The 15,726-nt window shown below is 41.4% G+C and overlaps 1 protein-coding gene across 1 annotated transcript in view; it reads left to right on the top strand.

The window, feature by feature from the left end:
* Positions 1–15,726, top strand: part of CDH8 (cadherin 8) — a 334,727-nt gene that overhangs the window by 187,693 nt on the left and 131,308 nt on the right. Inside the window, exons 6-7 of the mRNA XM_024551526.3 lie at positions 2,970–3,151; positions 7,881–8,134. Of these exons, the coding sequence (XP_024407294.1) occupies positions 2,970–3,151; positions 7,881–8,134 (436 nt within the window). The remainder of the gene's footprint in view (positions 1–2,969; positions 3,152–7,880; positions 8,135–15,726) is intronic.

Here is a 15,726-nt window from a genome sequence, read left to right as displayed (position 1 = left end):
CAACAGCGATCGTGGGCTGTACTGTCCCCGCTAAAGACATGCTCTGCCTCAGCAACCTCGACAGCATTCCAGGCAGCCACCACCAGAGGATCAGGGACACGGACAGTATTTGCCAACTTTCTTTTACTCTGACAGAACCCTTTCTTTTTGAGTATTTGTTGGGAGTGACCTGCCATAGAGAGATGATTTGGGAAGGTCTTTCTGGCATGGGGACTCTTATCTCGCCGTATGAATGATGACTAGGAATTAGCCGAGACAAGGTGAAGCCATGAGGTTGGGGGATGGGCATTGCACCTAGAGGAAAAGGGCACCCGAACACCCCGTGGAAGAAGGGTGCATACGGGGACAGGATGAGAATGGCTGGAATGCCACTGCCACTGAAGCACACGGGCTGGGGAGTGAGGTGAGGCAGGGATTAGCCATTTTAAGGACTGTGGCCTTTATGCTGGTGCCACTGGGAAGCATTGAAAGACTTGAGTAATAGGATTTGATCCCAGGGAATCAGAGAAAGTGAAATCTGGCCTTTTCCCACTGTCTTCTCTACAAGGCAGCCAGGTAAAGGGTGATTGTAACCATTCATGTCAAAGAGGATGGCAGCCCTGGCAAGCCACGGTGGTCACAGTGGAAATAGGGAAGAGACGATCATTGTGATCAATATTTGAAAGGTAATGATAACAAAAATCTAAGGATAGATTGCATTTTTCATTAAGGAGGTGAGTTCTGTTTCCGACATGAGAGATTATTAGATGCAGGATGGTGCTTTAGGCTGGGATAGGAACTACCGTAGGAGAACTAGTTTTTGAAAAGAGAGAGAAGAGAGGACCCAGAGAAAGAGAGGGAGAGAAGGAAGAAGAGGAGTGGGACTTGAAGATGACAGAGTTGAGATACCTTTGAGAATTTATCTTCAGAGATTCCAAGATAGAAAGAACAGAAAGGATGCATTTTCATTGAGAAATTTCACCTCTGGCCATTCATGAATCCAACAACAATGCAACCCTCTTCAACAAAATTATTAGACTGGAGAATGCCATTCCTCTTATCCTTCCCCCAATCTGTTATTTCCTCTCTCGTTGCCATTATATGCTCTAATATGCAACTCTTCTTTCTCAGAAGAATGATTGTTTCAATTCAGCAGTGGCAGATGAGTTTCAGAAGTGTTCCCTTTCTTGGTGGTAATAACTATTAACTGTGATCACACTAATAAAAATGATGGGAGTGAGCAGAATAGAAATGGATGAAGAAATGCTCCATTTGCTTGGTTTCCCAAGACTCTCTGAATCAGAGCTGGCAGCACAGTGAGGTCCCTTGCTGTCTTATTTACTTGATAAGCATACCTGAATGAATCATCTTATACCTTACCTGGAATATAAAGTTTGAAGGAAATGGAATCATTACACCAATTATGAGAGAACTGGGAGACTTGTGCTCAACATAATGATTTTCAGTGTCTACCCCATGGCAAAATATTTGGGAAAAAACCCATTTTATTCCCCAGCCCCATTATTTCATGATTCTAAGGGACATTTTATGTCATCATTGAATAAAAGTGTGTTAGTGCTAGAAGAAAACCTTACCCATCGTCTGAACTAATCTTGTTACAGTGGGTAAAATGAGCCTTAGTTTATCCAAGGGACCCAGTGATTGAGTTCAAACTGCAATTAGGTAATGTTCTCCAGATTTAATTTTTCCTTCTGGGTTTGTAGTTCATTGAATGTTTATTTCCCTCTCATTTTTGTTGCAATGGGACTAAAACTTCCTGGTTGTCTGGGTCTGGATTCCCCAGACACAGGCACCGAGATAAGAATTTGATTATAAGTAGTTTATCTTGGAGAGGATGCCGCGACAGGTGGGTAGGGAAGTGAGGATGTGTGTGAGAGAGAGAGACAGAGAGCATCATGGAGCCCACTATCGCTGTGGGTGGCTGGAGCTGTATCCCCTTGGGAACCCTGTAAGTAAACAAGCAAAAAAAAAAAAAAGTAGAAATGTTATTCTGCCAGGGAAAGGAGGAGCCGGGGATATCATACACTAACTTGTATGAGTTTTTGAGGGCTGCTGTGTCGGGCATTACTTCTCTGGCAGTTCTGGGCTGACAGGCAGGGACCAAAGTGAGTTCTGAAGTCCAGAGAAAACCCTCAGGCAAATCCATGTAGGAGTTGGCAGTCAGGGGCAGGGCAGGGATGCACTGAAGTGGTAATAGCCAGGGGTTAAGGTTCCCACAGCTTTCCCTACACCAATGACAAGGAGTAACACTAAGACAACTAACTAATGATGATTCGAATAAAAACGCCACTAATTAGACGTGTGTGACTGCCCCCGTAGGAGAAGGAACATGCGCTATAATTGTATTTTGCCTAGAGAGTTTGGAAGGTAGGATTTCTGGTGTTCAGAGCAATGAGGAAGGACTTTAGTAACAAGAGGAGTGTTTCATGTATCTGAACAGCTTGCTGCAGGGCAGAGCAGAAGTTTAGTAATTGGATTTTATCAAAAATGGTCTACGAGTCTGTAAATATAAAGGTAACTTCAAAACTGACTTCCAGTGTGTTATACATTGCATCTTTCTGTGCTGAAATTAGCTTACTATTTTATGTTGGGCAACAATGACTATCCCCACGGGCAGCCAATGTGATTTTACAGTAAATTGGAAAGAACATTCACATAGAGTCACTCATATCTTGATATAACTCTGCTCCAACTACATACTTGGTAAGCATGCGGTTGAATAAGCTCCAAATCTCAGAAGAGTCTTGAAGAAAGATCACTACTTCTTCTGTGAGCTCTTTGTCTCTGACTCATTTAAAATATTGCACATTCTTCAGCAAAAGGATTTTTTTTTGTTTGCTCTTCCACATTTTATTGGTGGCATTTACAGGAGTGCCCGGACCAAAGGGGGTGCCCAATAAATGTTCACTAAATGAATGAATGGATGAATGGAATCCAGGCAATACTCCATTTTTTTCCTCTTTCCTAAGGTCTCTATCACTTCTCAGTGCCCGAAGATGTGGTCCTTGGCACTGCCATAGGCAGGGTGAAGGCCAACGATCAAGACATCGGTGAAAATGCACAGTCGTCTTATGACATCATCGATGGAGACGGCACAGCACTCTTTGAAATCACCTCTGACGCCCAGGATGGCATCATCAGACTAAGGAAGGTAAACTAAGGAAGATTTGTTCACATTCAAAGCACCTCTCTGGAACTTGAGTTTTGAAGTTTGGGGGAGTTGGGTGGACTTCCTGACATAATCTTAGAGCTGATAGAGGTGTTGCTTCTTTAGTTGTGAAAAAACAGTGTCTATTTTATACCTCCAACCCCATGGGCCCGCTGTAATTTGTAGTTATTGATTTTAGAGAGAGAGAGGATGGGAAAGGAAGAGAGAGAAGGAGAGAGAGAGAGAGAGAGAGAGAGAGAGAGAGAGAGAGAGAGAGAGATTTGCTATTCCTCTCATTTATGCATTTATTTGCTGATTCTTGTATGTGCCCTGACTGGGGCTCAAACCTGCAACCTTGGTGTATCGGGACAATGCTGTAACCAATCGAGCTACCTGGCCAGGGCCCCCCTTGACCCCACTTTGCATATCAGCTAAAGCTCTGGTAGAGTCACCATGGCGGTGCTAGCCTCCCATGTCATCCATTATTTCTCTCCCATCTACACCACACTGCCTTTCCCTAAGCTGCAGAAATTTGTAGAGAAGTCAGAACTTCAAAAGCAACCTTCAATCTATGAGGTATACAGATTGGTGGACAGTTCTTACTCTTTTAAGAAATTATTTTGAGGCATATTATCTGTGGTTCCAAAGAAGAATTCCAGGGGTACGAAGACTCAGTTGCCCACAGAGGTGGCAAGTTCAATGGCTTTTAATCCTTCTATTAACCCTCCCCATGTCTACCCTCATGCTTCCTGGGATGTCTCCACAAAGTGCACTGAAGACCTGATTACAGCCTCTGCTTTCAGGCAAACTCAAAGACAGAAGTAGTACCAGCTCAGGCACTCTGGCTACTTTGGGGAACTGGGAGAACAGGGCCAGTGCTGCTACCATCAGCTACTCTCCCATGCGTCAAATGTCCAAGCACCATGTTCAATGAAGCTCATCTTCGCCTTGCTCCTGGGTGCGGGGCTACCACTGCAGAAAGAAACATCTCCATTAATGATGTACAAAAGATGCCTGTGATGTATGACTGCTGTTGCCAGCAACCATTTCTTCCTTAGTTGTGAAAAATTCAGTACAACATATTCCATATTTATTTTTCCTCATGCCATCTGCATTCATAAAAAATGTTTAGAACAGAGAGTTTGTTATTTTTACAGCACAGGAATTTGCAAGGGAATACACCCTTTTACTCTCCTCGGGAGGATTTTGTTTAACATCGTTCTTCATATCTCTGTTGTGAAGTAGTACCAATTAATTTTGAATAGTGTGGCTTGTTCATGTGCAAGAAGAGAGATGGTGAGCCACGCTGGTGGGAGCCCCTAAGTTTTCCTTTTTTCCCGATCAGCAGCACATTGGCGTGAGTCCAGTGTGCTCTGCAGTGCTCTGTCAGGTTGCACAGGGGTCTGCCTTTCATAACCATCCTCTTAAAATCCCCCATTGGAGAGATGTTGGCAGTGGGAACCTGGAGTTTTCTGGATTTGCTTTTGTATACAAAATAAATTTTAAGATCAATTTTGAGGAAAAAAAATGGCTGCATTTTATTTACAGCTCTCTGCTGAGCAACACCACCTTTCCACTTGGCTTGAGTGTAGAATTAAGCATTGCAAAGTATTTAAAAACTCATGTTGGAAATAGAGTGCAGTATATTTATACTTGAGTCAATTATTGAATAACCCAAAGCCACATTTTCCTTGGCTAATGATTCCTAATGTCATTTTTATTGTTACCATAAGGTGCTTTTATAAACTGAAGCAATTAGCCATTGGTTGTATTCTTGTTCATTGTTATTCATAAACTGAGAAGCATATACTATACATCGTAACACCAAAAACACTTGTGTTTTCCTCTAGAGAACACTGGGTAGGAGCCACGTTTCCACAATATGTGGGTCCTCTTTTTTGTCTGATCAGATCCTAAGGGCACAGGATGTTTTGGGGTACTTTGTCACTTTGTTACGAGCCAAGACTTAGGCAGAACATAATCTGTATACTTAGCAGTGTTTCTGAAGAATTTGAAGTTGCCAAAGTGTTACAGCAGGGATGACTGGCAAAATGCTGATGTCATAAAGTCTACTCACCGGTACACATACTGCGTAATTTCAGAATAGACAGGGAGGTGCGTGTCTGTCTCGTTTACTAGAAAACGTTCCTAACGAAGTCAAGTCCCACTAGAACTGAATTCGACGATAAAAATCGGTACAAAATTTTTTTTATTTTTTTAATTTTTATTGTTATTCAATTACAGTTGCATGCCTGTTCCAAATTTTAAAATAAGAATACATATACAAAGCTTAGACAGGAGTTCTGAAAGAGTTCACAATGATGGTGTGTGTTCCAGCTTCTTTAAAACAAACCAACCAACTGCATTGCGGATTTAAAGTACTATTTCTGAGAGTGGACTGCAGTGGAAACCTACATTGTGTCTTTGAGTCTTGACAGATGTGCTTTCTTGAAATCTGACGTATCGTGAGTTGCCGGGAATTGGACTGGAGGGGTTCTGAGGCAGATGCGTGTCTGGTCATCTAAGGGGATTATGTTCTTTTGCCCAGCTATATTTACCTAGGTTGTTAAGTAAAGTCTCTGGGGCTTTCAAGGAATGAGTTATTAATCTGTCAGAAATACTGTCAGTAATAGTGCAATGAGGTAATTTCAAATTGCTTTCAGTGGTTGGTGAGACCTAGGAATCTGTATATACCGCTCTCATCCTTTCTTCTAAACAGAAATACAAGTACCTATGTGCCTGCATACATATTTATTTATATGCCCACCTGCTTCTTAGCACAGAGCGCATAATAGAGGCCTTCTCTGAATACTCCCCAAAATAACAAACCTCATTTTAGCCACACGATCAATAGAGCAGCAATGCTTTGGAAGTGGAATAAGAAAACACTCTTTGTTGAGATTAGTGCTAAATTATGCTTTATAATGTCTCCTTGGACTAAACAATGATTATTTCTAGTTCTTCACATTTCACACGCTGTTGCAGAAATGATAAAATATTCTTCCCTGATAGAGATTGTGTCTGATGCTGCCTTATCTCCCACCAGCAGAGGCTCAATTAACTGGCTGATTGGTATGCAGGTCCTGTTATCACTGGTAAAATTTGATTATGAATCTGAAGTGAAATTTTGATGGCACAATTCATGACTATGAATATTTTGTGAATTCCAAGTGAAATGAGCAAAACAACACACAACAAGAGGAGATTAGATTCACTGAGCTTGTATAATAAGCAGATACCAATAAAGGCCTGTACACTTTACAGGTGGAATTCAGAGCCATGGAGAGGGATCCCATTAAGGCTCACAAATGGGCTTAAATGCACATAACTATCATCCATCAGCATTACACTCATTTGTTCTTGCTGCTGTGGTCATTAGTGAGAAACATTCGTCTTTGTCATTTCTTTTTTTTAATGGAGAAAAAGTTTATTATAAAAGTTCACACTTATAAAATACTGCATTTCTGCAACCCAATACTTTGACTTGTGATTTCAACATTTGGGGGCAAATGATTCTTGTGGTAGAGACAACTGACATCAGGGTAACCGTGTTCGTGTTAACTCGTTTGCATTTCAATGTTGTTATTTCTAGGTTGACTGTTCAGTTCATTTTCATCCACTTGTTTCCTCCTGTCTTGTTTCATATGGTTTCAGCATTTCCAGTTCTTTGGTTCTAGAGTCTCTGCTCTTCTGTTGACTTTTCCTCTACTGTTGGTTTGTGTTCATGTGTGGCTTGTAATGTTTTCACATTACACTGCGTGAGTTTTGGGTGAAACACCACTGCTAGGGACGAGGCCATTCCTGCAGACACAAAATGAGGAGGAGGTAGCTGGATGGCACGGACAGGCACTTAAGCCATGATGAACGCTGTGCTAAAGCTCTGCACATCCCTCTTTCTGCAGATGAAACTGCCCATGTGCCTGTTGATTCTTTCCACAGCATACTAAGCAGGCACTACCTGACAGATGCACAAGTGTCACTCATCTGTGATATTAGACAAAGAGGACACAATCAAGTTGTTGCTCAGAAGTGTCATTAGTGCAAACTAGACATAATTTTGAATCTAGGAGATGATGTATGGAACTTGCAAGCAACGAAGGAAACCCTCAAGAGTGAGCAAACCCAGTGTGACAAAGCTATTAATATAATGAAACAGAAACCGCATGACCTTTATCACGGTATTTCAGTAGGTTAAGAGATGATGAACATAGGCCAGTCAATCCAAATGAAGGCGCTCTTCAATGCAGCCATGACGGAAGTGTTTTAGCTAGAGTCACCAAGGAACTGGTGACCTCGGGCCACAAAAAGGAAACTCAAAAGGGAAAGAGAAATTAAAAATGGATTGATTTCATTAAAGTGTATAAAGTAGTAACGTTCAGATGTTATAGGTATGCCAAACCATTGAAACCACTTCAAGGTGTACCTCGTGTTATATATCTTGTAAGTACTGCCCCTTGAATCACTCAGTTAATGCTGTATTTTGAAGCCTATGGGGACAAGTTGAGGACTTCAAGGTCAGAGTGGTGGGAAATCTGGGGAAAGCCACACCTTTCCGTGGAGTCCTCCTGCATTATATGCACAATTCATAAATAGGTACAAAGAGCAGGGTGCTGTGAAAACTTGATATGACTATCCAGTCACGTTGGTAGCCATTTTTTAGTAAGACGGTCATTTCAAAAATAGCAAACACGAGATGAAATTCTTTTAAAACATCTTTGTCATTCCCTAACAGCCTCTGGACTTTGAGACCAAAAAATCCTATACGCTGAAGGTGGAGGCAGCCAATGTCCACATCGACCCACGTTTCAGCAGCCGGGGGCCCTTTAAAGATACAGCAACAGTCAAAATTGTCGTCGAGGATGCGGATGAGCCTCCTGTCTTCTCTTCACCAACTTACCTCCTCGAAGTTCATGAAAATGCTGCTCTAAACTCCGTGATTGGGCAAGTGACTGCTCGTGACCCGGATATCACTTCCAGTCCTATAAGGTATTTATCTCTTACTGGCTCCGTCAGGTGACTAGAGAGGCAGTACAGAATGCAGTTATGTGTGCGTCCTATGTGGCTGCCTTCAGGACTGACCTCGCAGGACCAAAGAGTTGTGGTCAAGATATGCTCTGTGTGTGCACACATCAGCTCAGAGCTACATACAATGCCCGAAGCCAGGGGTACCAAGATGAAGCAAGATATTGCTGCTTTCAGAGAGCTCAGTGAGAATGCGAGATTGCATGTGTTTTGTGATCCATTTGGGTGGATCTTTTCTATTATGTTGTTCTTGCTGGTTTTGCATTTTTTTTCTAGCATTATGAAAGTATTTCTGGTTTCTCTTCTTTTTCTTGACAGTTATACTGAATTATATATAAGAATTTAGAGGCATGATGTCACTGTCGGAAGACATTACGAAGACCCTATCTTATGTTTATATTTGGTGTTGGCCTTTGAAATTACCTTCTTAATCCCTGCATGGGCATTTCTGGTAGATCAGCACATCTGGATTGGCGACTTTCAGACTTCTCTGCCATTTCAAAAATACCTTTTGTTTATACTTCGCCTGCTCAGAATGTTTTCCCACGATGAGAAATGATCCTTTATGAAGTTGTTCTGCCTTTTTTAGAAAGGAGACTCAAAGTTTTTGCTGTTGAACTGCGTATAACTTTTCTCTTTTTCCAGTCACCCAAATGACAGAATAGTGCTCCAGGTAAATAGCTTTCGTTCCCAAAAGAGCACTGCAAACCTATAGCTTGTACACTGGGCTCCAAGGGTGAAGTGTTGGCTAGTGATGTGTATGAGTATGGATTTCAAATACTGTCTTGGAAATGTTTGTTGAAAAAAAAAGCAAGAGAAAAGCTAAGGAAGGAACACAGTTTTAGAGAATTGTCCAGTTACTCCAAAAATTTGAAGTCAGCTCATACCCAGCTCGTTCCCTTGGGTCACAGAAATGGGAGACTATCATCCTTCTAATTACTTTTTTCAGGGAAACTAAACAAATCAATGTTCTGCAGATTTTACTTATTTACTTCTTTTTTTTATGTATTACATTCTCATCCCTCACAAGAGGGGCTGAAAAGATGAAGCTGGAGGTGAAATCCAGCAGAATAGTCTGTTAGTGCCTCCAAATAATTTGAGTTGGGGAAAAAAGTAATTTTTTTCAGATCCAGAAAAGACATTTTAACTCAAACCATGTCAAAATTCAGGGTAATAAAGACTGTACCAATAAGGATACACACACACACACACAAATACTTCTTTCAAAAGAGCCTAAACTCTAAGAAAGAAGACCCCACCTGGAGATTTGAGGAATGGTCACTTGTCTGTTCTCATTTCTGAAGGAATTCAACAAGCTATGAACACACAGAATTCCCTGCATTTGGCTAAGAGAATTACATCTCTCAATGGGTCAAGTATTGAATACAAGGGCAAGAAGTAACCAGAAAAATAAATTGACAGGGGCATCCATTTTATGACTGAAATAGTGACGTTGTGAAATGGATTTATCTTGAAATCGTGTTATAAATTAGAGGCAGTGATATTTTTTGAATGAACGAATCTGCCTCATTTTCATGTTACTCCACTGCCTCTGAAAAAACACAGAAAGGAGCAAAGACCCCTTTGTGCACATAACCAAGTACAAGTGCAGAATGTGAAGAGGATAAGCAAGATTGGCCCAACTGAGAGACCTGTTGGGGGGCCTGTTGTGGCACTTGATTTGACAAGATTTCTACTCTTGTTAGCAAGGAACACAGGGGCGGGGCGGGGGGACTCGGGAGTATGCCAAGCCAAGGGTCCTTGGGGAAAGTGAGGAGTTCTGATATCAGGGCAATCACGAGTAAACTCCAAACATGAAACCATGGTCCCAGCAGGAATGGACTCCCTGCACAGAGGCATGTTCTCAATCAGCTAGCAGTGAGTTTTGAGGGACTTTTCATACCAGAGTGCCAGGCAGCTCAAAGGGGCAGAACTGGGTAAAAATCCAGGTTCCTCGTCTCCCCACAGGTTTTGAATACATCCATTCGCTGGTGTTAAAATGGACACTCTCTGATATTAATTCTAATTCACAGGAAATCAAGTGATGATTATCACTGTAGTTGATTGTTATTATTATGGTGGTGTTATTTTTATTACCATGAACTGGTATGAAAGGCAGGTGTAGAGGAAGCCTGGAGCCGCTTAGTAACAACTGCCCAACTTGAGAGCATTTTGTTTTGGGGCAAATTAAAGGGGACTTGGGGCTGTGGTACCAGAAAGAGCTGAGCAGAGAAAGTACCATTGAATGACACAGACATATCTCTGCTTTGATAGATGTCAGGCAGGCCCTGGTTCCTTGACATCTGTGGTCCCTCCCACAGAAGGGGTGGATGCTGTTTCAAAGCATTTACAAGGTGAGCCCCACACAGTCCTGACTGGAGGTGGAGGTGGATTTGAATAGAAAATTCCCTGACTCGCCAGAGCAGCTCATAGTTCCTCATGAGACTAGCGGACAGATTGAGAGCCATTAACCTTTTTAATCAGAACTAGAGGCCGTGGATACTCAGGGAGTTACTGAGTCACAAAGAGCGAAGCCTTATTGTCTCCTTAGGACTATTGTAGTTTGTATCTACGACAAGAACGCATCCATCTTTTGGTGGGATGTTTACTTGACCATCCAGTGAGAAATAGGCATTTATTGTGTCACACGTCATGTTAAAACATGCAGCCATTTATTGCTTGGTCGACTCACCATAATAAGACTCAACGACTTTTTAGGGCACATTGTCAAGCAGGGAATATTACGTATTTTAAAAGTCTTATACTTAAGGCTGTATCTACATCTGTTTCTGCCTCTAGATCTACTAGACTCGCTTCCAGGAGAAAATAGAGGCAGAATTCATGCTCTTGCCATCTCCCTTCTGGGAACATTAATTAAGCATTTGCTATTTTCTTCAATACTACATATCTTGTGGCAATATAGAATAAAAACGTGTAAATCATTTGAAAGATGATGTATTTTGAACTCAGGCTAAGGTTCGGATCCTATCACTGGTCCTTCCCCGTCAGGCAACTGATGTCTGGAATTCTTTGAGACTTGGTTTCCTCATCTGTGTATTGGGATAGTATCATCTTCCTTACAGGTTACTGTGATAATTAAATTAAATCATTAAATAAAATATATGGTAACAGCATTGCCAGTTAATAAAAACACCATCAATGTATCATAAATGCAAATTGAAACCCTAGTACTTATTTTAGCAGAGATTCATCTATTAAAAGTTGCTAAATGGGTACAGAATTACCTGTTTTGTTTGTTTTTTCCTGGAATAGTTACAAGCTAAATAGTCTAACTTCATTTAATCGAATTTGCCTCTGCTCCTGCTGTAAATATTGTCACTAGTAAGTGCTTATTAATATATGGCCAGGAGATGGTAAATATACCTACTCTATTCCCTAACAGCTCTGCAAGATGAAATATACACTATACTACACATAAACCTCATTTAACAGATGAAGAAACTGAGGATAAAAATTAACTCACCTAGTTGCACACAGTCGGGTGTGAGTATGTTGCTGTGATACATACCTGGGTTTTCCCGAGGACACGGTGCCTGCACCACACTCCTTCCCTTTTCCTGTGGTCTCTGTGACTCCAGCTGGGTCTCTGCAGGCTGGGATGGCTTAGCAGCACCTATTGTAATTGGAATAATGAATTATTCATGCTCTAAATGGCCTCACTCAATCCAGGATGCATTCCTAGAAGGAAGGAAACTACACCAGGTGTCCGGAATGAATCAGAGTGTGGGTGGAGTGTTCTTCACTCACCCATCCAGCCCCTTCTCATGGGTTTGCACTCATTGGCTATGAACCATATTGTGAATAGGAAAGTAAAGGGGCAAACAATATTATTGTTATTTAATGCATCAGACATAAGTTTCTGTTATATATTGTTTCCTTTAATTCTTACAAAAGACATTATGATAGGATTGCAGTTTAATGAAGGAGGAAGCTGAGAGTTTGAAAGGATGCATGTCCTGTGCATGATGACTACAGCAGGGGGCTGCGGGGCCAGGGTGTAAAGCCAAGTCTCTTCTTACCATCGGCCGCCATGTCTGTGCATGCCTACCTCGGTTCCGGCGTCTTGCGTGAGGTGTAACATGATGACAGCCACGATTTCCTGAGTCAGTTCTTTGTGACAGACACTCTGACATGGTGTCACATGCAGGAAATTGTTTGTATGAGGGGTAAAAGCTAGCACAGAGTAGGTATTGAATATAAGTCAATGTTTTCACATAAACCTGTTCATTTTTTCCTCTCAATGCCTATATTTCAAGTGTGTATTTGGGGCTGTCATGGCATTAAGAGGGCACATGTGTTGTTTAGATAGTTGCTCCCCATTCCTTTCAGAGCATTCCCCTTGAGTAAGATGGCATGCGTTGCTGAAGTTAAGAGTAGGAATGACGGCCACTCAGCAGGTGGAGGAGGTTGACACAGGACCGGGGTGGCCACAGACCTCTATTGTCCTAATTCCTCTCTTGAATTTAAGTGCCCACTCAACACAAGAGCATTGCTTTTTCCTCCCCCTCCTTCTATGCTGGCAGTTTTATGATTCACCTCAATTACCAGGCTTGCCGTTAATGAGCTCTCTTCCTGAAAACACTCCTTGAAGTCCTGATATGCAATGATGCCAAAGGGGAAATATTTTCTACTGTAGAAACCTGGCATTAATTTGGAGGCAAGGCTGTGTATTGATTGAGTCTGTCCTCAATTTTACATTGACTCCCATTTTTGGTAAAGACCTGATTGTGTGTGTGTGTGTGTGTGTGTAAATTGTGATAAGAACACACACAGATCAGTTACAAGGGCAGATACTGGGTTAAGTGCACACTACAGTATTGCTAACTGTCGACATAGTGTCGCACAGCGGAGCTCCAGAACACACTCTTATCACTGATGCTCCATGTGTATTCATCAGCAACTGCCCCCCACGCCCAGCAACCACCATTCTGTTCTTCTGCAACTGCCTATTTTGTATACTTCCTGTAAGCGAAATCGTGTGGTATTTGTCTTCCTGTGACTGCCTCATTTACTTAGCGTAGTGTCCTCCAGGTTCATCTGGGTCGTCACGTAGTAAAGAATTCCTTTTTTCTTTTTAAGGCTGAATAACATTGTTTTTCATATATAGCACATTTTCTTAATCTATTCATGTTGATGGACATTGAGGTCATTCCCACATCTTGGCTATTGTAAATAATTCTGTAATTAACATGGGAGCACGAGTATCTCTTTGAGATCCTGATATTCTTTTCAATAATATCCAAAACTGGGATTGTTAGATCATCTACGAGTTCTATTTTTAATTTTTTAAGCAACTTCCATACTTTTCTCCCAGAGCAAATGTACTAATTTGCATTCCCTCCAATAGTGTACAAAAGTTTAGTAAAAGGACTAGGTCTTCTCAAAATAATTAAACATGTCTCCCAAGTCAAAAGTATCAACTCTTCCAAGTCACTGTTTTGCAAAACTCACTAGCCTGTTATCTCAACTACCAGTAATTATTTGCTTAATTATTTAATGTATTCATTTAGTCACATAACCATTTCTTGTGTGTGTCTATTAATGTGTGTGTGTGTATATATATATATATATAATTTTTAACTTGTTTATATAGTTGTATAAGTAGTATCAATAGAACCCACTTTTTTCCCAGGAAATTTCTATAAAGACAGAGCCTCTGCCCTCTTGGACCTTGTGCTCTAGTATGGAGGCGGGCCGAATAGCCATGGAAAACCCGTCCTTCCCCTGTCAAGCTAGCCTTTAACACATGCCATCTGAAAATGATGAATAAAACTAGATTACAGAGCTTTAGGGTCACATGGAGGAAGAAATTTCCTAGTTCCCTAAGGACTTTGAATAGAGCCAAGGATAGCTGTCCGATGATCTTCAAGGGGGAATATCTCATACCATAGAGAAACTAGTATTAATTTGGAGGATGGACTGTGTGTTTGTAGACTTTCTCTTATTTCTTGTCTTCCTTCTCTCTCTCTTTCTCACTATAAAGAAATGCTTCAGGTAGAAAAAGTCTCCTTTTTCTCCTCAGAGGAATAGTACAAAATAAGTGATGCAGGGACCTTTGAATTTCAGGACTAGCAGAACTCAAATAATATTATTTATTAAAGCAGTTAGAGCAACCAGTAGAGCAATTAGAGGCAAAAAGCTGAAAACTTGTAGATGGAATTTTTGATACTCAAAGTGCATGCAAGAAAATGTTAAAATGGTTTCTTTAGGCATAATAACAAAGGCTAGAATGAAATTAACCAGGGAGAAAGAAACAGTTGGAGTTCAGTGAAATATAATAACTGATTCATAACTAAGGGGTTTATTTCATTACATGTGCCTCTAAATAGCATCTTCACTTGCAGTAGGCTCCATAATTGTATCTTCCTATAAATTTTCCATATAGAGGCTGCAAAGCAATGTTTAGCAAACATTTTTATAATAAAGAAGTGCATTTATGCCTGTTAAATTTGAAAAATAGATACACACTGCCTTCCTCCCAGAGGGGCATCTCCCTAGCTGCTCCCTGAGGAGATCTACTGGGACTAAAGACATTGTGACCACTTCAGTGGGAACTCAGGCGTCTTTGTGCTGGGGCCTCCCAGGTAAGTTCATTTGCTTAGCGGCATGGCACTCTTTAAAAAGCAGAGACGGTAAGCAGCGTGATTCGTCACTGAGTGTTGTGCAGTTTTGCAGAGCATCTGGAGTGCAGGACGGAGGGGAGGGGCCCCCAGGCCCCTGTGCTGCTCTGTGGTCCACATTCTAGTGCACTGGGCATGTTGCAAGTATCACAATGTTTGTTCCAATATGTATCATAGATTATGCATCTTTGTATGACTATATGAGCCCAACTCCCCTTTTCCGTCCCTCAGAACCCACATGAGGGAAGACCCATGACTTTAGTGAAAACTTTGACTCTATTACACTAGGCCAGGGGCCAGCTAACTATTGTCGGTGTGCCAGATCGGGCCTATAAATAAATAAGCCACATTTATAAATAAAGTTTTATGGGAGTACAGGCTCCTGATGCTTTTATGCTCTTTGACTCTGGAGTTCAGTAGTTAGGATTTAGACGGTATGGTCTGCAAAGCCAAAATTATTTACTCAACATAGAAAAGTTTGCCAGCTTCTACACTGGACTGCTAGGGGTTTGAATTTGTATCAGAAATTTGAGTAGCTGGTCCTCACATAACTCCAGGATCTAATTCGGACTCAAACTCACTAAATGTAAGATTTTTAAACATATTTTAAATCTGTGTCAGTCAAAGCAATTCTTTGTGTTAGAATTCTGCTATGTGCGCTGGGAGTTGACTTTTCCCAGGCTTGTCATAGCACCCTTGGGACCTTAGTCCTCATGGGGCCCATGATAGTGTCACTTGTGCTGACTTGGCCAGACAAACCTGGCTTTACTTAGCGTAGCTTTGGGGAAACCCCATAACAACCATACAGGCTGCAAATGGACATCCTGACATATATCGTGATGCTTACCTGCTTGGAGTGTGGAATTCATTAGTTTCTTCCATGAAATTATCATAAAACCCTGTTTTTCTAGACCT

Source organism: Desmodus rotundus, chromosome 12, assembly GCF_022682495.2.
Source record: "Desmodus rotundus isolate HL8 chromosome 12, HLdesRot8A.1, whole genome shotgun sequence".
Lineage (NCBI taxonomy): Eukaryota > Metazoa > Chordata > Mammalia > Chiroptera > Phyllostomidae > Desmodus > Desmodus rotundus.
This window is presented reverse-complemented; position numbering and strand designations above follow the sequence as displayed.